Here is a 24,352-nt window from a genome sequence, read left to right as displayed (position 1 = left end):
TCAGCTCACTGACGTGACCGGCAGGATATTGGCTTTGCGTTCAACTTCAATGCAGTACTTCTCAGGAAGGCCAGTGGCTCTGCAGGGGACACAGGGCAGGATAGGGAAGGTGTGGGCCAGGGAAGCTATATTCCAACCCTGCTCCCACAGTCTCTCCCCCAAACAAACTCTGCCATGGAGTTCCCAGAGAATCAGGAACACCCAAGTCCAGAACTTTTTGTGATGTGGGAGAAGACCCTCCCCCAGCCCCAGTGCTTGCCAAGATCCTGGCCCCAGCCTACCCCATGCCACCCTCTGCCTCCCATAGGGAGGAAGGGCCCAAGCACACCTGAGTTCCTCAAGCTTCTGCTTCTTGATGTCATCGATGCGTTCCCGCCGCTTCTGGGCCTCTTCTTTGAGACGCCGGCCCTCCTCAAAGGTGGCCATGCGGTCCTGCACCTGCTTCTGCTGGTTCTCTCGCACCTGGCACCGGAGCTCATTGGCATGCTGCAAGCGCCCCGTGGCCCTCCTCTCCTCCTCCAGCCGCTCCCTCTCAATCTGCTCCCTCTGAGCCCTGCAGGAGGGACACAGCTGTCAAAGGGGCCAGGCTACCCTGACCCAGTGGGGAGGTGGGGGAAGCCCCTGGGTGGGCCCCTTCGATGGAGAAAGCCTCTCCAGGCTGCCAAGACCACAGCCCAGCCCGAAGGCTGCCTTTCCCTCTCCCCCACCCGCCCCCCCCACCCCCCCAGCCAGGCTGGCTTCTCAGGCATGGGACCAGACATCATGGGCAGGCTTAGAAGGGCCTGACCTGGGTTGAATGTTCCATGGTAGCTGTTTTGAAATTCTCAATTTTGAGCAAAGAGCCCCACATTCTCATTTTTCACTGGGCCCTGCAAATTATGTGGCTGGCCCCATGCCCAGGGCTCACCCACTGGAAACTTGTTCCTTCTCTCCCTCCATTCAGGAGCGTTGCTTCTACCCTTACAACAACGCATAACTGCGCTTCGGCTTGCTGTAAGATTTCTTTCTTTCTTTCTCTCTTTGCTCCCTTGCTTCCTTCCTTCTCCTGCCAACAATGATGACAATACCAACAACCCCAACCAAGGCGGGTGCTCAGAGTGGGAGGAGACAGGAGAATCTGTGTGATGCCAGCTCTCCTCAGTTACTGGGAGAAAAAAAGGGGCCCAACCTCTAGCTCTGAGTTTTCTTACTGATCAAAGTAAGAGAGTTCCTCATAGCAGTCTCTTCCACAGGAATACTTCATGGACCCTGACATCAGAAAAAGTAGCTAATCTAGACCAGACGGGCTCAGAAGAACTCAGATGAAATGTAATCACATCTCAGAGGAAATGCAGGCATCACAGTCTGATATTTTATCTCTTTCTCAGTGTAATGGAAAACAAAAATGAAATGTAAAATCATCTTGGGCAGAGCTGTCTCCCCAGCAGAGACCCCTCCCAAGCACAGGTTCACCCACACATTTTCCTGTAGCCGTCTTCCAGGACCCACTGCTTGGGGGTATCTGCTCAACTCCAAGCCATACCCTCAAAAAGTCTACCCTCCGCAGCCTCCCCATCCATCCCATCTATCAAGAGAGGACCCCAGACCTGCTGCCCCATGTACCGCATCCCCAGTGCCCCGTCACACCCGCAAGAGCTTCCACATACAGAACAGCTGTCTAAGGTTTCATTGTGTGAAGGCGGTGGAGGGCTGATGGGGACTAGTGTGTGTCACCCGGGAGCCCCTGGGGCGGCAGGCAGATGAGAAAGGGAGAGGAAGAGCCTGGTCACTTCACAGGTGGACCATGGAGTCTGCCTGCTTTAGATTCACCTGGCAGCTTCCAAAACCTGCTGATGCCTGGGCCGCAACCCAGGGCAGTATAATCGGAACCTGCAGAGGTGGAGCCTAGCATCAGGCTTTTCTAAGAACCACCAGGCAGGGGAGGGTGCTTAGCCCACAGACTAACTGTTAAAGGCCCCTCTCTAGAAGAAGGAAGTCCATATATAGGCCACACAGGAGGCCAGGGTGCCTGGCTATGGCTGAGACGCTCTGAGCACTTGAGGGCACCCTCGCATGGGGACCACGTGGCCTGGAGACACTAGGTCTAGATGCCAACCTAGAACCACAGGCAAAGTTGGACTTCTCCAAAGGCTATTCTAGCCTTAATAACCAGCTGGTGTGTGTGCTTCAGGCAAAGAGCAGACAAATGGGTCAATGGCAAAAGTAGGACTTTAATTTATTTCCATTAACATTTATGAGTACCAGCCAGAGGTAGCACAGGCATCCAAAGGCACAGGGGCTGGGGACAGCAGAGAGCTGTGAGGAAGTTTGGAGCCCAGGGACAGAATCTTTGGAAACACTAAGAAAGCTCGTCTCCTTCAAGGGCATCCAGAAACCATGGCCCGACCCGTAAGGGCAGGAAAGCTGTAAGCCAGGGGTAGGCTGAGGCCAAGGCCAATAAAGAACCAGGAATTTGGCTCTGGTGAGGATAGAGATTCCCACAGGTCTTCTTGGCCTGGCCAGGGGTCGGTGGCTGGTGGCTAGTGGCCGGGTGGCACACACCTCAACAGGGCAGTGGCGAGAAGGGCTGAGAGTATGCAGACTAAGAAAGCTAGTCCAGTCTTATTTGTGCATAAGAATCTTGGAACCACCCCCAGCCCAATTCAAACTCAATTTTTACTTGGTTTGTTTCCTTTTGAAAATTCTGATCTTAAGAATCTGGACCAGAGTCCAAAGGGAGTCACCCAGCTAAACCAGAATAGGCAGAGGCAGAAGAGCCCAGGGGCCAGGCCTGGGGGGTGCAGATGTGATGGGGAGAGAAACAGCAGCCATGGGTGGAGGCAGGAATGTGGACACTGGGCTGCAATGTGGGTTGGCATTATCATTGAGCCAACAAACAAAAATCAAAGGGTGAAGAGCTGGCAAGGCAGAAAAAATGGATAAATATAGGTGAGGTCTGTCCCCATGCTTCCACACGCAGAGACTAGGACAGTCTTCCCTTCACCACTGACTTCTCCCATTGCCTCCAGCACAGAGCCTGGAATTTATGTGCTAATGCATATTGTCTGAAAAATGACACAGATGTCACTTAGAGCCTTGTTCCAATGACCCACAGCCCTGGATGTCCGAGTTCACTCTCCTAAGCCTCCCCTGCTGTAGTTTCATCCAAACTCACAGGGGATGTGAATGTAGGAGAAGATAGAGGGACCATTTTATACCTGTACTTACACCTTCCATCCCCAAGTCCTTATACACTCTCAGGTGCTTTTTCCAATTCTCTGATCACCACACTCTGGCACTGAAATAATTCAATCATCCACCTATCAGGCAAGACGGAAGTGCATCTGTTTGCTGACCATCTGCTAACCTGCAGAAAGCTCCTCTCTTCCCAGTAGGGACCATCCTGCTACTGCACAAGCAGGGACACCCCAGTGGGGCCAGCCCACCACCACACAAGTCAGGGAAGCCCAGTGCAGCCTCCTACCGGAGAATCCTCTCAAATTCGTCGCGGTCGCGCTGCACCTGGACAGCCAGAGTGTGCTTCTTGAAGGCCACCTGCTCCAGCCGACTCTTGCGCAGCTTAGCCTCTGTTTCTATCTTTTTCTGTGCATTTTCCTTTTCCTTCCGGCGCCACTCTCGGTCTGCCACCTCCTGATTGCGCTTGGCCCGTAAGGCATCCTGGGAAGGGAAGGGCGGGGAGGGACCCATAAAAGGCAGAACTTGGGGGTCCCACTGAGTTCCCCAGGGAGACATCACTGCAAGCTGACTCGGGCTGCCCAAGCAGCTCCAAGCATTCCTCCAGCTCTTAAGTTCTTCTAGGAAGGAACAGGTACAATTTCCAATGAACCCTCAGGTCAGAAGACACTGAGGGTGGCCCCTCTGGTCACCTCACTCACCCCAGCTCTTTCCCTACACCTCACTGGAGGTCCAGGCAGCTCTGAAATTGCTAATTTTTAAAACTGCTAATGATGGAGTGACCTTCCTCTGGTGACACACTTCAATATTAGGTGAGGTTGAAAGTTCTTTTATGAAGCAAACTCAAAACTCTCACCCCTTCAGCACAGAGTGTGCTGCTCATGCTTGCAACCATCTGCACTGGGCGGCCACCCCATCACTCTCAGACTGTTGACACTTGGACAGTTGAAGGAACAGTTCAGGGAGAGGGAGCAAAGGGAAGCAGGTGACACAGCTACCTGCTCTGCCTGGAAATCCTGGGCCTTCTCCTGCATGGCCCTCAGGCGTGTGATCTCCATCTCCTTCTCCCTCCGGATTCTTTCCTGCTCAGCCTCAAACTCTGCTTCTCGAGCCTGCCGGGAAGAAAGGCCATGTAAGATACTCTGTCCCCCAGGCTAGCAGAGCAATGCAGGCATTGCCACTATATGACCATTTTCGCTGCACTGCTGCCCGGCTCCGCGCAAGAGGGGTGAAAGTCCAGCCATGTGTAAGCATGAAAACAATCCACATTCATAAAGTGCCTCAGTGTTTACCAAGTGCTTTCTCACATATTATCCCAGTGGGTCCTTGCAACATCTTAAGGGATAGACATTGTAGAGGGGGAACCCTGTTCACGGGGATCTGGGTGCTGCCCAACTGCACAGCTAATAAACTTCCTTCCAGCACCTCTACATCATAGACAATTTCCACACGGCCAGGCTACTGGGTCGGGTTTCCAGAAGTAACAAGTAGGCTCCCTGCCTGACTTCTAAAGTGCAGCCAATGGAGCTTATCTTGTGAGTCACTGGGCAAATGACCAACATGTTCTGGACCGTCCCACAGTGACTGGCAGACACCTCAGGAATGAACCAGCAAAATGAGTTCCCTTCTGTGCTTCTCCAAAAGAACAGACATGCCCCTAAAAGTTTCCCAAACCCAGTTGCCCAACTACTGTTCTTGGACTAATTGCTCATGTTGAATAGGATCTTCCCTAAAGAATGTTTGTCCTGCCTGCCCAGACTTCCTATGCAGCTCAACGCGTCCCCTATTCATGAGTCATACAGTGCTGTGTGTCAAGTTGATGTCTCTGTTCCACCTTGCCCTGGAGGGGCAACTCCGGGACCAGGGAACTCCACACCTTCTACAAACAATCTCTGTCTTCAGCTCTAAAGGGTTAACCTTGGCTGCAAGAACAGAGACCACTGTGAGGTCAGGAAGGAACCTTGGGTGCTCGCAGCACTATGTGTAAGCCCTGGGGCCTGACCCCTTTGCCAGAGGCCAGGCTCCCCCAGCTCCTGCCAACTCCCTACCGTGTATGAAGACATATACCTCTCCTGTTCAGAAATCTGCAGCGATTCCTTATCATTCCGCCCTCCCAACACTGCTTGAGGCCCGAGCATCCCCTACACCTGCTCTGGGCTCTATGCTATTCCCACTGCATTTCCTATCATAACCACCAGACTGGGCTGCAGCCAGCAGACCTGTTCACCAGCCCCTATGTGTGGCCAGCTCATCACCGCCACCTTTGCCCTCTTAGGGAAATAGCTTCTGAGTTCCAGAAGATGCTCGTAGGTTGTTCTGGGCAGGTTTTAGACCCTCAAAGAAGCAGTCGGAACATTTTTAATCAATCAGTGGCAGGTCCACAAGGTGGTCCTAACTTGTGCAAGGCACTTAGCACAGAACTGTGCACAGACCAGATGCTCGTAAATCATCAGTGTGCCCAAAGCCCTGCTCGTTCCAGCCCCACCTCTTCACTCCTGCCTGCACATCCCTGCACATTCCAATAGTGAGCCAAAGCCAATAAATAAGCTCATTGAGCTGCAGTTTGTGTTTGGCATATACAGGAATATCAAATATGCCTTTTCAAGTTATACCCACACCCTCCCCCGTCGTCATTAAGAGTCATGACTACAGAGAAGGGTGATGCACTTGCTGGCACCACAGAATCCAGCAATGGGGTGACACGTGAGGGCTTAATAACCTTCCTGCCACCTGTGTCCTTCCTTCTCTTTTGACATAAATCCAGATCACTCCATCTAAACCAGGCTTTGTAGCTTCCTTTCACCTCAATTCCACATAGACCCCATCACTCAGTTTTGCCCCAGGCATCTTCATTGTCTGCCGGCCTCTGTCCACTATGCAATGGTGTGATTCACTTGTTCTTGCAGCCGCTGCAGAGCGCTGCACAAGGCTCTACTTTCCAGGCGAGCACTCAGTATGGGATACCGAGGATAGGAATTTTCACAAGAAATTTATGGGGCAGCTGACTCATGACAACTGGGCACATAATTATCCAGGTCATGAGGAATCCACAAAAACGTCACTTTCGCCAATAGTTTTAATTTTCTGCCCTGCCTGTACCTGACCCTCATCCCAACTTCTAGTCAAAGGTGTAACGAGGATAATAACACACTAATTCGGGTGTCCTTTGCAGGCTGTTCTCTGTTACTGAACAAGTGGTCTAGCCATGTTGAAGAGGAAAAGAGGTCAAACCCCTGAACTCGGGACAGGACTCAGGGAAGAAGGCACGCTGCCCTCCGTGGGGTGCTCTCCATCTTCTCCCCAACACAGGCATGCCCTTGCTGCCAGGAGCCCCAGGGTCAGCATCCAGGCCCTACCATCTTCTTCTTGGTGAACTCCATCACCATCTGGTCAGCCAGCCTCTCCTGGGCCAGCAGCTCCGCCTTCTGCCTCTGGTTTTCATCATTGATGCGCTTAATCTCTGCTTGCATCTTCAGTTTTTGCTGCTGCCTTTGTTCCAAGTCCTGTGAGCCAAAGGAGGATCAGAGGAGACAAGATCAGGAGACACTGGCCTAGCAGCGAGACAGAGGGGGGGACAAACCACTGTCCGCAGTCACCTGCCTTCTGTCCTTGGCTTCAAGGACAAAGGGCCTCCTTGCAGCCTCTCCTGACCCCATGCAGCCCTGACACTATTGATTTACTAAAATTCACTGAATCCCCACATGGCATGCTAAGCCCTATGCCTATGACTTTGTTCATGGTGCATCCCTCCTGCCTCTGATTTCCTTCTATTTCAGCCCAAACACTTGATCTCTGTTTAATATGGTTAAAATAATTATTATCATCCTAATGGAATACTTTCTACTCATTGGCACTCTCTCTATAAAGCCTGTTTCAAAACTAAATAAACCTGAAATCCTTAAAAGTTAGGCCTTGCTCTCTTTCTTATGCAGATGAACAAATAAAGGGCCAGGTTTGAGCAACTTGCCCAGGGGTCATACAGCGGATGAACTCTGGAGCTTGGGCTCTCTCAATTAGAGTCCAATCTTCAGGAAATTATACTTGATTGCCCCAACTTTCGGTTGTCTCTTCATTTCTGAACTCCCTCTGCAGGTCAGATGGGGCCACGCCGCCTGGGATTTGATTGCACACAGCCTGGTGGATCCCCATTCATTTCTCAGCTTTAGCTTTGGGGATCAGTGGAATTTGAATAAAACCTGGGGTGCCATAGCAGGCTCAACACTGGTGGAAAGGAGGGAGAGAAGGAAAATGAAAGAGAGAGTGGCTGAGGGGAGAGCCAGCATGGCAGTGGTGAGAGTGAGGGACCTCGCTGGGGGCTGATCTGGTTGGAAGACTTCCTGGAGGAAGTGGCAGTAAGCCCTGCTGGAGGAGGATTGGCAGGGCTGTGTGAGATGAGTCCATGGAAGCTGGGCTGAGGAGGATGCATGTGTAGGTGTGTGGCGGGGTGGTGTTAATCTCTGCTTGCATCTTCAGTTTTTGCTGCTGCCTTTGTCCAGCTAGAGGACAGTAACCACCAGTCACACTTCTCTCCAATGGCACATACCCCAATGCAAAGAAAATAGCAACCACTCAATAAATTGTCACAAATGAGGCAGGCAGGGGGCCATCATATGAGAAAGAGAAGAAATTGTGGACGCAGAGAAATGCAAGGGACATGGAGGTCAGCATGACCTGTGACCCTGGGGACATGCTCCTTTATAAGAAAGGGGTCGTGATGAGACCTTTGAGCCCCAGTGCATGCTCGGGTTCCCATGAGGAGGGGCGTAGGGTCTGTGCAGCTGGTCTCTCTGCCCCTAAATCAAATTCACACTCCTTACTTCAAATACTTTACCCATCAGCTTCCCTTCCCACCTGTTCTCACCTCTCTCTTTACCTCCAAAGACTAACACCCCCCACACATACACCCCTACACATGCATCCTCCTCAGCCCAGCTTCCATGGACTCATCCCACACAGCCCTGCCAATCCTCCTCCAGCAGGGCTCACTGCCACTTCCTCCAGGAAGCCTTCCAAGCCAGATCAGCCTCCAGCCAGGTCCCTCACTCTCACCACTGCCATGTTGGCTCTCCCCTCAGCCCTCTCTCTTTCATACTCCTTCTCTCCCTCCTTTCCACCAGTGTTGAGCTTGCCATGGCACCCCAGGTTTTATTCAAATTCCACTGACCCCCAAAGCTAAAAGGAGCCACCGGCTGCTGATCTACAGCAGGTATACAATCAAATATTGATCAACTTACTGCTTCACCTATTTATTTACTTTTTGGTTTGTTGTTTTGTAGGTTGCTTTCATTTTCAAGAAGCTAAAGAATTTTCCCTGTTTATCTTTACAGCCATTTCAAAGTAACCCCAGGCAAATTCAACACACTTCACTCCTCTGCATCCTGCCAGCTTGGCAGGCAAAGCTGCTCTTCCACAACCCTGAGATGATAAAGCAGCTCTAAGCCAGGGAGGCACAGGTTTCTACCTAAAATTGCCTAATACCACTTCCTAGAGACTCAGGCAGTGCCTACTAGGAGGACATCGAAAGCACAGCCTCCCCGCGATGGTGCTGACTCACTGACACTGGGAACAGTCCCAGTCGGATCGCCCACTCCCACCCTAGAGCCCAGCCCTCACTCTCACCCTTCCTGCACGTGTGCTCCTCATTCTCACCCTCCCTGCTTGCTCCCGAGCCAGGATCGTGGCCGAGTCTCAGTCTCTGGGTCCTGACGATTCCCTCCTCACACAGTCTTCCCGGAGTACGCCCTCTTCTTCCCTAATGACCCTGTCCATCTCCCCTTCTCCTGTCCTCACACAGACATGTACTCTGCAGGTGCCTGAGAAGCCCTCACAATTATAAAGCCTCCCTGAGCTCTTTTGGGGCCCCTGGAACTCCCCACTACCAAGTGCACCAAGTGACAACTCAATCATCCATAAACACAGAAAGAAGAAAAATAAGAGAGTGTGCCCACGAGCTCAATGGCACCGTGAGGAACCACCAGACCATTAGGCTGCAGTGAACCTGCAAGGTGACTGGCCTGGCGGCCTTGACATCTCAGCATCACACACTGTAAGACTAAGTGAAAGGATGAGGGAACAAACAGACTCCAAAGACTTAAACCAGTGCTGGTGTGAACCTTGGCTGGATCCCAGTTTAGAAAAAAGAAAACAATTGGAACAATTGGGCAAATTTGAACTTGGATTAAAAAAGATATGATAGTATAGAATTATTGGATTAGATGTTTAGATGGGGATGGGGGGCTGTATGAGGGCGGGGTATGATCCCCGTTTGTGGACATCTGAAAGAATTGTTTTTGCCTTTCAGAGTTGCAGGCTGAAGCATTTAGCAATCAAGGGTGTCAAGATATCTGTGACTAACTTTCCAATAGCTTAACAATAACAAGATGTGTATAGACATTTAAAGAGACAAGGAACCAAAGCAAATTAACAATCATTAAACTAAACAATGATTAAATCATCGCTGGGTGTGGTGCAGTTCTTTCAGCTGTTCTCTGTGTGTAAAAATGTTCAAAAGTAAAAAAAAAAAAATCGGAGTTGGGGGGATACTACAATAATTGGCCCCAGTGCTGGCCAGGTCCTTCCCAGTGCCCGGCCTTTTCAGGTGCTGCAGTTCCCATAATACAAGGGGGCTGTTTTCACTCTGCATAGCCTGGGCTGGGGTGTTATCATTTCTTTCACAATGCATGTGCACACTGGCTTTATTCAGGCTAAAAGGAGAAGGGCTGGCTCCTCAGCGCCACGAATGACACTGGGAGGCTCTGTACATAGCAGCGGTGACAGCAGGGCGTCTGGAGCTCAGACACCCCACAGCTCATCTGCAAAGTACACCATATCCCTGGATAATTGAGAGGTGACTATAAAACATGTCTGTGTTTATTTGTGCCCAGCATGCAGTCATGCGTTCCCCTTATATGTCTACTCACACAAATACGTCAGTCTCGGACCCCAAGTCCCCAGGAGGTGGGGACAGCATCTATCCAAATCACTGTCACCCCCAGCATGGCGCCAGGACCAAATAAATGTTTTATATGGCAATAAAAAGCTGATGGTGGTGATGTTGGGAAATGGGCATGTGCCTGACAGAACTTCGATTCACACCCGAATCCCCAAACCATAGAGTGCCTCGCCACTGTTGCTGGCAGGGCACAGCGCTCGCCCACCAGTTACCCTGAGGTCCTCCTCATGCAGCCGGTCCATGTACTCCAGCAACTGCTCCTTCTCCTGCTCGCGCTGCTCAGACAGCAAGGACCGTTCCTCCCGATTCTTTTCCATCTGCTCCACGATGTGCCGTCTTCCTCTGGGAGGCGACAGGTCACGGGGTCTTAGAAGTCAAGGCCCATGTCTCCCTGCTCTGCCCTGTGCCCAAATAACCCCCACACCGGAGGCATCTTGGGAATAGCTCAGCAACCATTTCCTGCTCATGCTATATTGCAGGGCTTAGACCAAAGCGTCCCCTGGGTCCTGGGGTAGGTGCTCTCTCTTCTGAGGTCCTAGTTCTGGGGCTTGCCCTTCTTCGTGTGTCTGCCCCAGAGTGCACTGACCGTCATGCTCCGCTTCCCCCTCTCAGTGTGTAAAGACTCTGAAGTCCCCCATCTCCCAAGTCTTCCCGATGGCACCAGCGGGGCATCCCCCATGCTGCTCCACAGAGTCAGAGAGCCCCGACATCCCCTTCCCTGGGGCTATGCTCTCACCCCACAGACCTGGCCCCCCGCCCACCCCCCATGTCTAGTTTGGTAGCTGTCGTCCTAGTTTCCTAGCTCATATTGTAAGTCTGTCAGCTGTGATGGACAGGCTGAGTCTGGGACAGGCTCTCTGCTCAGTAGTGGCCCAGCCCAACATTGAGAAGCAGAGAAAATAGATTCTACAGTGTTGCCAGGGGCGGCTTAGGTGTTATTGGGATGTCAATGAGTTTGGAGACATCCGGACCCCAGGGTACCTGAGCATGGGCTGGAAGCGAAGGTACAGATTAGCTTAAGAACCTAGGGGAGGAGGCAAGATGAATCTCCAAATGGAGTGGCTTCATGACTCCAGATGAAATAAGCAACAGTAATGAGTAAAAGAGGGAAGCAGGTCTGCACTCAATAAAAGGACCAGCTCAAATCATTAGAGCTGCCTAATGAGACAGAGATTTTTCCTTTATTGAAGCTGTTTATGCAGAAGATGAAGAGCCGCTTAGCCATTAAATAAACGTTGCTGGGGAGCCTACTATGATCTGCCTGGTACACGGGGTGAGAGCAGAGCCCCAAGGAAGGAGAGGTCAGGCTCTCTAACTCTGTGGAGCTCATGAAGAATCAAGGGAAACACTCCTTGGGTCCCTACTGGAAAAAAAGATGAATGGCACAGGAGAACAGAATACAGATGAGGGAGGGCTGCCATTCAGGGTGATATTTATAGAGGTAATTCATGCACCATGTGGTTGGTGTTCTAAATCGGGGACACTATGACTTACCTGTTCTGGGACTTGTCCTTTTCTGCAAAATGAAGGGGAATAAATTTGTTCATTCTAACACGGATTAAGTACCTACTATAGGCCAAACACTCCACAAGGCCCGGGAGCGACAGAAATGAATCATAAGGGACCCCAGCCTCCCAAGCACACAGGAAGCAGAGGGATGGATAGGGAGACACAGAGACTAGGTCACTCAGCCTGCCTGGTGAAGTGAGGGAGGGGACAGCAGAGCCACTAGCCAAGAGAAAGTATTTAGGGGGCTGGGGGAGGAAGGAAAGAGATGGAACAACAAAGTTATCAACTTGTGAGTCCTGGCACATTTGGGGATGGGAACCTGGACTCAGCAGGGTGGGAAATGAGGCCAAACTGGGCCAGACAATGAAACACCAGAGCAATCTTGGAAAAAAGCATGAAAAAGTCTGTGGTTCTTTTAATCACTTTGTAAACATTTTGAGATAATAATAGATGGTGATAATGACCTTTTCTCATGTCTTCCCCCTTTGTGAGTCTTGCATGGACCCAAAGATGCTTAAAATGACTTTGAGTGGGAGATACCAAACCACTGCTTTACCGGATCCTCTCCTCCCTCCTCCTCCTGTCTAACTCCTCCTGCCGCTGGATGGACTTCTGCCTCTCCACTTCCATCATCTGGTCCAGCCGCTTCTCCTCTGCATCCAGTTCTTTTTGGATCAGCTGCTTCTCTAGGATTTGGGCATCCCGGATGGCATGGCACTTGGCATTAAGGATGAGCTGGGAGTGGAAGTGAAATGGAATGTGGTACTAGGTCTGGCCCCGAGGGTAAGGGATGCCCTGTGGGGTGTGCCAGTTGGAGGCAGAACTGGGATCAGGCTATTGAGTGTGCTGGAAATGTGCAAGCAACTCACAAGCCCAGAAAATCACACGCATTCTCATATTCTTATATACACCCCTCCCCTTAATAGAGTTCAGCTCTAATAACACTAATTGCGCTCCAGATAAGCCCTAGTCTGTGCTGCAGGGAGAGGCCAGGACAGCATCTTCCTGGGCATTGCGTCTAAGTGTTTGGGGATCTGATGAAAGCTATGGACCCTCTCCTCTATAAGATTCACTTGCCCGTGTGTGTGTGTGCGTGTGTGTACACTAAATTTCCAGAAAACTTCCCCTAAGGAGCCGTAAATCTCAAATTAAGACCCTCTGTTCCACTCCCAGGGAAACAACACTTGCAGAGGCCACAGCCTCTAGATTTTAAGCAGGAAGAGCCCAGTGTGACACAAAAGGGTCTGAGAAACCATGGGGCTACAAAAGAGAACTAGGAAGCAAAGCCTTTGGAAAATAAAAGCAGGTTATGTAAAGAGGATTTACCAGGGAGGCCAACACAGAGAGGACTGGTTGGGAGTCAGTATTTTCCATTTGATTGGGAAGTGAATCACATGCAAATGAGCAACACAATGAAATCAAATGAGCCTCTGGTCCTTGAGCTTTTGCTACAGGAGGCCCTTTGGGCACTTCAAAGAGCCCCATCACCTAGGCCTATGTGGCCTAGGAGCCAGCAGGGTGAAAATCAAAGTAACATCTTCACATTTATTTATTAATCCACAGTTTGCAAAACCTCTCTCCCATGTTTATTTCTTTAATCCTGCTACTTAATAATTCTGCTCAATCTTTTTAACACCCTCATCTTACCAATAAAGAAAGAGGCTCAGAGGCGAATGATTTGCCCAAGGCCATACAACTGCCAGGGCAAAGCCAGTCCTTCCTTCCATCACAGGGCTGCCATGAAGGTGACACTCCTCCCTACCCATGCCAAGGCCAGTCCCCCAACCTGTCACCCTCCAGCCCAGCTGCCACCCTCCAGTCCCACATCCAACACATGCATGGAGGGCAGCAGAGGTGTCCCTGAAGGAGGGAGATGTGGCCCACCTTGCTCATGTCTTTAAGCTCCTCCTCCTGCTCCATGCGCAGCTTGCTGGCTCTCTGCAGCAGGCTCTGGGCCCTCTCCTTGGCCTCCTCCTCCAAGTCACTGAGCTTCTTGTTGTTCCTCCAAATCATTTCTTTCTGTTTCATTATCTTCTTGCGGGTGGTCACCGCATCCTGCAGGAGACCAGTCTGGGTGGTTGGGGGACCATCCTGTGCTCTACACCCTGGGTGCCCACACCAGGCCACCCCAGGGGGCCCAGAGTGACATCTACTTTGCCCCACCACCCTGTCAGGACCTCAGATTCTCAGCCCAGCTCACCTCACCCCTCCTCTCGCCCCAGTCACTCCTGGTCTTCACTCTACAACATGCCTTCATTACCACTCATGCCTCCTCCCTAACTGGAGACCCCCATGTGTGCAGACCAGTCCCGGGAGATTAGCTACCACGATGGCTTCCTTCTCTTTCTTGAAGTTCTGCTCTCTGGCCTCCAGTTCTTCTGCAGTCAAGACTTGGGATGCGCATTTGATTCGCTCAAATTCCTCAGGACTCATGATAAGGGATTCCCCAGAGGGGTCCTTCGTGGGAATGCTGGCACCGGAATAAAGGAAATGCAAATTGGGGGAGAAAGCAGGGGAGGGTTCCCTGCACCCTCCCCCGGAGTCACTATAAACATTGGGGCTGAGGGGGGACTCAGCCGATGGCAGGCGAGACCACAGCTGCACACAGGGACACAGGAAGAGGGTCACAGGCTAGGCTGGAGTGGCAGCATGGCTACAAGGAGACATTTTAGGAACTTTTTGGAAACGGCGAGGTTCAGGTCACCTTTGGGCAGCCGTGCCTGACACCCCATGTACAATCTGCCACTCCCCCCAGCCCACCCTCCTTCCACCCACCACACTCCTCCCCGTGCCTGTGTTAGGGCCCTAGAACCACCCCCCACCCCCCGTACTGCACCTGTTACAGGGCAGGGCAGGGAGAGGGGACCACCCTGTTACACACCCACTGCCCAGTCAGGGCCCCTGGCAGGTCCACACCCTCTGGCGGCCACACCCCTCCTGGACTCGGACCATCTCAAGCACAGGCAGCCTGACCTCCAACAGCGCTCGACAGTGAGAATTCAAACAAGCTGATGAATTGAACTTTAAAAATAGATTATTCCTTATGGATGACATAAAAAGGGCAAGAGGACGCCGGACAAGGATGAAATGGATGCTGCCGAGGAACCTAAACATCCCTGTCCATCCAGCCTGGACAGAAGCTTTGAACCCTAAATATTAATTAAAATCTCTGATCAACAGCAGGGGATACGAGCCTATAGACCTCTCCTGTCCAGCCGCCCAAAGCATTCAACAAACCAATAGCTAATTATAATGATTACAAACAAATGACAGACATTAATGATGGAGGCGGGGGCAGGGGGGGTGGGAAGAAAGCTGCTTCTGGGTGGGGCGCTTTAACAGGCACTGGCGGGACTCAGTGCTGGGCAGGAAGTGAAATCCCATCTAATAAAAGGGGGGGGAGTGAGTGGATATTTGGGGCTCAGTCAAGATCTGTGGGGCTCCGATGGTGTGATCCAAATAGCCAGGGTCTGGTGATCTGAACCCAACACAGACCCCACAGCCTCACTGTGGGGTTAGGCACCCACCACTCCAAGGACACACCCAGGTGCCAGGGTCTGCAGGACTGCTGGCCATGGTGCTCAAGGGGCTGAAGCCACACCCAGATCCTAGAACTGTGTCCCTCCTGCCTCCCAGCTGGAGGCACGGTCAACATTTTCTGGGAATTCAGGTTTTGAGCAAGTGAAGCCAGAGTCGGGAGAACGGTTTCCAGGAATGAAGGCCTGCCCAGAGTGGGCAGCGTGCATGTTCAGGGCTCAGCGGGACCTAGAGTCCCCAGGAAGGTGCAAACCCGGGACAGCCCTGGAGGAAGCACCTTGAACTAGTCTCAAAGGAACTCCCCAGAGCCCTGAGGAACTGCCTCTCCTGGCTCAGGGCCCATGAGAAGCCAGGGGCTAATTAGGCATCAGGCTCAGCTCCCCTTCACTGTACATTTTCTCTGCAGCCAAAGGCAATAACTCATCTGGACCATTCCCCTTCCCAAGGGCATTACTGGGGACTCAGAGAGAACCCAGAGGCACCTCCCCTTACCAGCCTTTCAGCAGCCAGAGAAAGGCAATAGCAGTGACAGACTCAAGGGGGGACGGGAAGGAGCTGGGAAAGACAGAAGCAGAGCTACAAAACAAGAAGGGGTGAGCAGGACGCACTGGAGGTGACAATGAACCAGGAGGTTCCCAGCAGCTGCAGGGGGCTCAGCAGAGGTGTGACTGGGGTGGGAGGGCAACTCGCCCTGGGTCCTCACATGAGTTCCCGGACCAGGTCTCGGGTGATGAGCTGGATGGTCTCCGGCTTGTGCTCCAAACCCAGGGTGCTGAGCGTGTTCTGAATAGCCCGCTTGTCTCGGAGCAGCACCACAGGGCTGTCACTCTGGGCCAGGGGCTGTGGGGACAGGAAGGTCAATCCTAACATCAGGTGCAAGGTCCCCGCTCCTGAGCTCCTATCTGGCAGTGGAAGGAGGCCGGGGGCCAGGCTGTAGAACCACCAAAACCAGGTACCTGGAAACAATGAGGTTCTCTGCACATGAACTTGGCTGTGGGCTCTGTCACCATTGGCCCTTCTGAAAACCTGTCCCTATAGCGCGTACAGATATCCCAGGAGGGTGGTGGGTGAGGGGTGCCAATGTGAATGTGCTCCTAACCTAAAACCACCAGGAATAAATATTCGAGGCCTCTAGGTCCCTGGATTATCTGATCTGTCCTCCTCCTTTCTCCATAATTAGGAAAGAAGAAATAATCCTCTCTCGGACCACATTGTGGTTTTGAAGTGACATAATGGTTAAGGACTCATCCGATCTGTGCTGCTCACAATTTTGAATCCTAATAATAAATTTACTTTTATCCCCCCACCCCCCAAAATGAAGCCATATTGAGGGAGTTAGAGGTGGCTGGATGGCTTGGTGAGGCCTGCCCTTAAATCTAATATGGCAAGGAGTCAGAGAGTTAGAATTCAGCAAGAATTAGACAGATGAAATATGCAATTTAGACCAAAAAAAAATGTTCTGACTGCAGGGCTTAGATAATAAGATAATGAAACCACTTATTTCATAAACATTTGAACACAAGAGCATTTCATTTGCCATTAAAGCAGTGACTGTGCTACCAAGTGGGGGCAGGGGCCGGCCTGGGTGGCTGCCCCCACTTAGTACAGCCTGTCCCTGGCGCTGCGCCACCTGCCGTCCAGCCTGGCCGCCGCCGAAGCCCCTAGTCCTGCCACAGGTAGCGCCTGCCCCCTGCTGCTGGACAGACGCCCTGCACTCTCCCCCAGCAGGAGACCGAAGGAAGCGGCAGGAAATGGCTTTTTTCTGACTGTCTGCTTTTCACTAGGCAGCAGGACGGCTTCTGTGGCACAGGGCCACTTCCACATCTACCTTTGCTTTGACTGGAAAATGCCCTAGGGACCCCAAACAAAGAGTCTGTAAGTGAAAGTGCATTACTGATTCCTTTGCTTGTAAATAAGATGCTGAGGGGCTGAGCTCGTTAGATGGAGGAAGAGGCCTGTCTTAAATCCTGGGGAAGTCAGTTTCCAGTCAGTGAGGAGAGCATGGTGCAGAGCAGATGTCAAGTCTCCTCTCCAACACCCCTGTTGCCAAGGCTCACCCCAGGGCTCACACCTTGATGGGCATCTTTCTGCTCTGTTCACACCCATGTTCACACCACACAGGTATCTCTCTGCTCTCTCTTTTCTCTCTTAATCCCTCACTGGCCCTCTCTTCATGTTGCCTTCTTTCTCTTCTTGCCTCCTGACTTCATGTGAGCCAACTCTCCCAAGTAACACTGGCTCTCCTGCTGGCAACCAGAGGAGCTGTCAGCCTCTGGGCTGGTTGACTCTTGTAGATAAAGACCTGCTCATTTCCCAGAGCCAAGCAATTGCTTTAGCTAAGCAGCTGGGAAAGGAAGAGGATTTGTTCCTCTTGAATGCAGGGGAAATATGGTTTTCTGTGCAGCCCTGGTCCAGTGCCCTCAAATGCTCCATGGCCAGCTCTCACTGAGCCACTGTGAGCTCTCTGCAGCTGTGCCTTCCCTTTGATGTTACAACAGTTTCAAAGGCTTCATAGCCATGAGGATTTCAGGGTGGAGGAAGCCAGGCACTCCGTTCATGTGGACTCACTAGGTAGTAGAGTGTGATAGCTCAGGTCTCAGAAGCCCTGTGACTGGGTCTGAGTTAGCTGGGAGGAGGTGGCATGCCCGGTGCTGGCTTGGCCCAGAGCTGCACCATCAGTGGCAGCTCCCTGTAGGGCTTGGGAAAGGTTACCTTAAGGCCTCCAAAGAGGCTCTCATCCACCTCAGAGCTCAAGGCTTTGGTCCGGTAGCGAGTCCTATTCCTCGACCTGTTGGAAATGGAGGAGGAGGAGCTGAGGACGCCAGTTGTGCTTAATGGCTGCAGGAAGAGACAGAAAGTTTGGTCAATCAGTACTACATGCCCGCTGTACCTGGGCAAGGTTAACACTTCCAGCCTACACTGGGGAGAGGTGGATGAGCAGTGGAGACCCACAGAGGGAGAGCAGTGGGTACCCCTTACATATGGGCAAAGAGCCACAGGTAAATGACACCCCACAGAAGCAGGGATGACGATTGGTGGCCAGGTCCACCCAACAACCCAGTCTAAATGTCCACTGTGTGGCTCTCTGGCTCCCCCAGTCTTTTACAAGGCAGTTGCCAGTTTTCAACCACCTAGTAGTTTCCTATGTTTGGAGAGTTCCCCATCTAATGAGTTGTGGGAGACAACAAAAGTTAAAAACACCAGATATTTGCCTTCCAAGTCTGGACAAAGAACTTAGGCTCGGGCAATCAGATCACCGAGCCTGACAATGGACAGGGAGCTAACCACTTGAGAAGAAGACAGAGAACGCCCTGACAGGGCAGTGCCTGGGGCAATGCTGACAAGGGCACCGGCAGCAGCCCACGTCCAGAGTTTCAGAGTCAGGGCTGCAACAGTGCACAAGTGTCCTTGCCAGGCCAGTTCTGTTGTGATTTTGGCCTTGGTTCAGGCTGCAGGGCCTTCTTCTGTTCCAAGCCGAATTTCCCAGCGTTGGCGTAAAGTCCATGAGCTCTCCAAATTCCTCGGAATACATTCCCTTCTGCTTAAGTTAGAGTTCTGGCGTTGTCACCTATAATTCAGAACCTGATAATACAATTTCCTTCCCCAAAGGTCAGTCCAGCTCAGATCAGCCCCAAGAGAAGTCAGTCCCCGGGATGCAGCTTTTGTGAGGACTGTGGGGTGACTTCAGCTTTGCCTAAAGCTGGCTTGACGCTCACTCAGCGGAGCCTCCTCTCCCACAGGCCCCCAGCTGGGACACCTTGAGGAGAGGGACTATTCCCTATAGGTGTCTCAGCCTGGGAATCGGCAGCCATCTGGACACAGGGTGGACGGAGGAATAGCCATGCCTTCCAGGTCACTGAGCACAGGACAGCGTGTTTTGAAAGCTCTCTGACCTGCCAGAACCAACCAGATACTTCAGCACCTGTACCACCTGTATCGGTTTTCACACCAGATTAGGCAATTATCCTACAGAGACTCTGTTCTTACAAACCCATGTGTGCCTTCTCCCTGCCAGGCATGGCTGCAGATTTCAGCCTCGGTCAGCCCACACAACAGAGCAGAAAACCCTGGATTTATGAAAGGTAAATATAGCAGCTCTTGGGATGGCTAATAACAGACTCTGAAGGGCTGTTTTACAGGGAGTGGTGAGCAACGGCTCCTCTTTCCACCAAAATCGGCGACTAGAAACTGCACTAAGGTGGCCTTGAGGCAAAGCCTCAGGAATAACTGGAAAAGGGCAGATGGCACTGGATCACGAGGGACAATATGAGTTCTGCGTGTGAGTAAGGAGGAGGTGGGGTGCCTGCACATAGTAGGCGCTCAACATGCATTTGATGAAAAATGAGTGAATGAAACCAAGTTAGCTGCCCCTCAAGGGTTGAGACCAGATGGAGAGGGGCCTGTCCAGAGCCCTCCTGTCTTCCCAGGTGTGTGCAAGCCCTCCATGTATGAAAGGGCCACAGCACAGACTGTTATTGTTCTGCATTTGTTTTCCTGTTTCTTTTCCAGGCTCCTGAGCTCCCTGTGGCAGCACTTGGTGTCAGCCAGAATCCTGGTTCCCCAGGCCTGAGACAATGTTGCCTCTTTCCCACACCCTTGGGATCAAGGTCAAGGGGAAGTCACAAAGACATTGGGCTGCCAAGCCTGGAAGTCAGAAAGAACAGAGGAAGGAAAGCAGAGGCCCCAGAACATGATCACTGGGCAGGCAGAGGGAAGCACTGGGTTTAGGGCCGGGGCCGGGAAGCCTCGTGGGGAAACCGTAACTCTGAAGCCACAGACTTACACCAGCTTTGCCAAGAGTAACAAGAAGGATTTGGGAGATGACCGTACACAAATCCTAGAAAAAAGCAAGAACAGGCAGCAATGGAAAGTTAGAGCCCCCGGGTCAGAGGCAGTAGCCAGGAGCTCTCTTGGGGGTGAAGGCCTGCTTTCTTTCATGAAAAAATAAATATCCACAAGGAGCTGAGCTGCATCCAGAGAAAAGTATGTTCAGAGCTCTGGCAGATGGGACAGATGAAAACCAGTTGTAATAGTTGAGGAAGCAAGGGGTTGGGGAGCTGAGACAAGATAGACAAAGTCATCAGACCTTTCCAGCTTGATGATCTAGCTGATGCCTTCTCTTCAAAAACCACCCACCCGCTCCCAGGAGGCCCCTGTGGCCCTGCAGAGATGCCAAAGCAGAGCAGTTAGATGGTCAAACCAATACTAATTTTGACTTAGTTGTTGATATAGGGTAGTCCCCACAACATAAGTTTTTAAGAAAGCAGAATATCAGAAATACATGTGTGCCTGTAAAAATGTTTGTAGGTAGAGAATCATCTAGAATGTGTTACTTGAAAGAATGTTCACAAGAATGTTCAACAATAAATTCAGGTCAACATTATCATCTTAAGATGGGTCTTTGTTGTGAATCATTTTTTGCAAGATTAGATAACTTTTAATCACCAGGGGCTGAAAACTATTTTTATTTGAAAGTCAAACATAGCGGAGGTCTGGTACCGGTTTCCTGGACAGAGTGCAGTCCTAAGAAAGAAAAGCATGTGCAGCGCCAAACCCAGGGGTTTAGCTCAAATCCAGCAAGGCAGAACTGGATGGGGCAGAAAGAGGGCAGAGCAGCATGTCCCTGGCATTGAGTACCTACCAGCTGGACAAAGGTGTGCCCTTTCCTGCCACCCCTCCTCCGAGGGACTTCGTTCCTCCCTGCAGATTGCTCACCAAATCTAGCCCATCTAGGTTCAGCCTGATTCTGCTTTCTTTCTGTCAGCTTAGTTACTCCAGCAGGTGGGGATGGCCACACCAGGTGCTTTTCCTTTGACGGAATGATTTCTTAGGGACCTCTCCCCTCCAATGGGACTAGGCTGGGTGCAGTGGGATGCCAATGAAGGTGACATAGGTCCCTCTTTCTGCAGGAAATGTTGTTACTCATTGTATTGTGAGCTTTCCCCATACCACACCTCCCCCACTCCTCTGAACATAGGATGCTAGTAAGTAGTACCATATGTATGCACACATGCACACAGGTACATCTACATACATATGCACACATGCATGCACATACTCACATTACACTGGGATGCAGAGCTACATATATACACACATACATACACAGAAGCATACATACACAGAAGAACATATACAGAAACACACACACACATGCCTGGCCTGCCAGAGGAGCAGAGGTCACTAACTAGGTCCCCTGCCTCTCCTAGGTGTCCACATGGCCAGTCCTGTCCAGAGGACTTCAGGAGGGGTCAGTCAGCAGTCAAGCCCATGTACTGAGTGGCCCCTAAATGGGACCCTACAAAAGCCCACTTGTCCAGTCCAACTACAACTCACGATTTAGTTTGGGCTTGGAAATATGAAATGTTTAAAGCAGGAGAAAAAAGTAATTAATATTTACTATACGCCTTTAGATGCCAGGCTGATGCTGGGCCCTCGCAAACAGGCTTACATCATTGAGCTGATGAAGCATGAGGAGCTAGAATAACACGCATAATGAAACACATGTGAAGGAGAGCCCTGCGGCAGCACTGCAGGGACTCCCCAGAAGCTAGAAACTACTCTTTGTTGGCAACTTGCTTATTTTGTAATTAACAAAGCCCTCTTGAAACCCCTGGAGTGCCAGTGTGACTGCTGGACATGAAGCGTGTCCAAAGTACACCCAAGTAACTACCTTTGCCACCTGGTGACAAAGGTAGTCTAATCTGCCAAGAAGCCACCTGGTGCCCCCAGAAAAATGTTAAGGTTATTTCCAATAAACTATCCTCTCCCTTGTTTTCAGGAACCAACCCATTCCTCATTGGAGCACAGAGACCCATCACAGCTCCTTCCAGCTAGGATGACCCTTCTCAGCCCTATGGCCTCACAATCCTCCCCATCCCAGGGAAGTTCAGGCCAGCCAGTCCCAACCATCTGTGGGGCCCAGTGTATCTGCTACCCTCCTCATTCATTCATTTGCAAATGTTTTTGAGTACTACTGAGTGACGGAGGCCCCAATAACAGAAGGTGTCAGTTAAGTGAATTTCCTATTGTCGTTTTACCAGTTAGCAGCAGAACAGCCACTTTAACCTGCTCTCTGACCTCCTGGCCAGGCCTTTCCATATCTCACTCCCCAAACCAGCTTGATGGGGGAAAAGAGCAAGACTAACCCCTTCTCCCCCTCTCTGGATCAGCACCTTTCCACATTTTCAGTCCCTGCCGGGTATACCCCTGATTCCTCCTTAGGACTCTCCTCAAGGACCCTCCTCAGACTTCCCTTCCCTTGTTCCTTTCAGCGGTGTCCCCCCAGCTCCTGGATCTTCCTTACCCGGACCCTCACCCATCTTCTGCCCTTACCCAGCTCCCCGCGTGCCCGACTCAGAACCCCAACACCATTCAGGACACTGAAGGTGCCCATCGAGGTTCCCTTCCACTACCCGGATCTCACCATCTTAGACGCAAGCCTCTGCTGCCCCCGCCACTCCAACACTTCGGCTCTAGGTGTTGACGCGTCGCCACAGCAACCAGGAGGAGCCCGCGATTCTGCTTCGGCCCCGCCCCGGCCCCGCCCCTAAATTCTGGCCCCGCCCCTACCCCGCCCGCGCTCTGGTCTTGCTGGGTGCTAAGACCCGGTTCCACCCACCTGGTTCGCTCCCTCTTCACTTTGCTTTTGGGTCAGTACCTGATCCCGCAAGGACCTGGCAGGGGTGCAGGTATCTAACTGACGCAGACCCTCTGAGAATTAGACCCAGGGTCTCGGTTTTCCAAGACACCCCTTGGTTGCCATGGTTACAGTTGCCCAGTGCCTGTGAGGTGCCCCCAAACCCTGAGTCTAATCTGCCAAGAAGCCAGCAGAATCGGAGGTAACAAGCTCACAGCAGGAAAGTCGGGTTAGATCTAGGAAAGCCCCTCCAGCTGCTGGGGAGTGTCTCGTTTCTGGAGTAAATCGGCTTAGAACTGCCTGGGAGGGGGCGCTTCCAAAACGCAAGGCAGGTCCTATTAGACTACCAGAATTTAAATCTACCACAGTGGCTTTAGGGACATGCCTCTTCGTGCTTCCCAGTTTGTAAATAATATTCTGAGTGTATTTTATGATTTTCCCAATTTGCTCTGGCCCCTGTACCTCCCACCTGCAGGAACAAAATTGAACTAACCCCATAGTTTGCCTGCCCGAACCACACTGACTCTACCCCACCAAGTTATTTTTTCCCTCCAATGTTGATGAGTTACTCTTAGACCAAAAGGAAATGGAGATGATTCTGTGAGCTGCTTGACACCTCCAACCTCTCCAAGCCCTCACAGCCCCCTTCTTGAGTTCCCTCCAACTTGATTTCGGGGTTCCAAGCCACTTGCTGTGTTCTGACATACAGGCTGAAGGAGGGCTGGGACACTGGTAGGTCTGAGGCACAGGGCTGTCCACAGGCGGATGGAGGATAAAGGGAAGAGTCACCTCTGCTTTTGAAGGACTTACTCCAGCAGGCTCCACACTGCTACCCTAGATTTCCCAATCAGATCAAGTTTAGGATGCTCAGAAGGACAAACCTGAGAGTGGGAGAACCCCAAAAAGTGTCAGAGGTGCGCTCCGAGGGCAGGGAAAGAGGAATACCTTCCCTGCAGAGGCAGGCTGAGGGAACTGGGGGGATGCAGGGCAGGCCTTCCGCTCCAACCCTGGCTTCTTCAACCTGATCCTCTGCAGCCCAGAGAGCAGGAAGAGTAGATCAGGTGCTTCCGGTGTTTCCCATCCACTCCCCACAGAGCTTCCTTTGAATCTCCCTCAAAGCTGGGCGGTGATTCCCCTCACTGTACTCTGTCATCCCCTGCCTTCCTGCTTCCTTCAGAGAGACAGCCTGGGATGAGAGAAGAATACAAGCTTTTGAGTTTGAACGGATGTCTGGTCCTCAGAGAAACAGCTCCAAAAAGGAAACTGAGGCCCACAGATATCTGTTCAAACTCAAAAGCTTATATTCTTCTCTCATCCCAGGCTGCCTCTCTGAAGGAAGCAGGAAGGCAGAGAATGACAGCGTACAGTGAGAGGAATCACCTCCCAGAGGTTCTTTGAATCTCCCTCAAAGCTATCAATATTCAAGCTTCAGACCTCTCCCTCCAGATTCATAGCAGGACTTTTGGCAGCAACGCTGACCAAATTTGCCAAAGTACATTGAATCAGGGATAGATTTATTCTGGATAGAGTAAAGTATGTTT

General features: G+C 51.6%; 1 protein-coding gene across 1 annotated transcript; it reads right to left on the bottom strand.

Annotated features, from left to right (window-relative positions):
- On the bottom strand, window positions 1–22,568 carry CFAP45 (cilia and flagella associated protein 45; the record flags this gene model as incomplete). Its single annotated transcript, XM_084250108.1, has 12 exons — window positions 1–79; window positions 329–553; window positions 3,464–3,657; window positions 4,173–4,286; window positions 6,531–6,677; window positions 10,339–10,468; window positions 12,192–12,370; window positions 13,520–13,690; window positions 13,961–14,105; window positions 15,876–16,012; window positions 17,885–18,234; window positions 22,508–22,568. 12 exons carry the CDS (start codon window positions 22,566–22,568, stop codon window positions 1–3), a joined length of 1,932 nt encoding a protein of 643 aa, XP_084106234.1.
- Window positions 22,569–24,352: the final 1,784 nt, after the last annotated feature.

The sequence above is a fragment of the Talpa europaea genome (assembly GCF_964194135.1).
Source record: "Talpa europaea genome assembly, chromosome: 12".
Lineage (NCBI taxonomy): Eukaryota > Metazoa > Chordata > Mammalia > Eulipotyphla > Talpidae > Talpa > Talpa europaea.
Note: the sequence above shows the minus strand (reverse complement) of the source record. Positions and strands in the feature narration are given on the sequence as shown.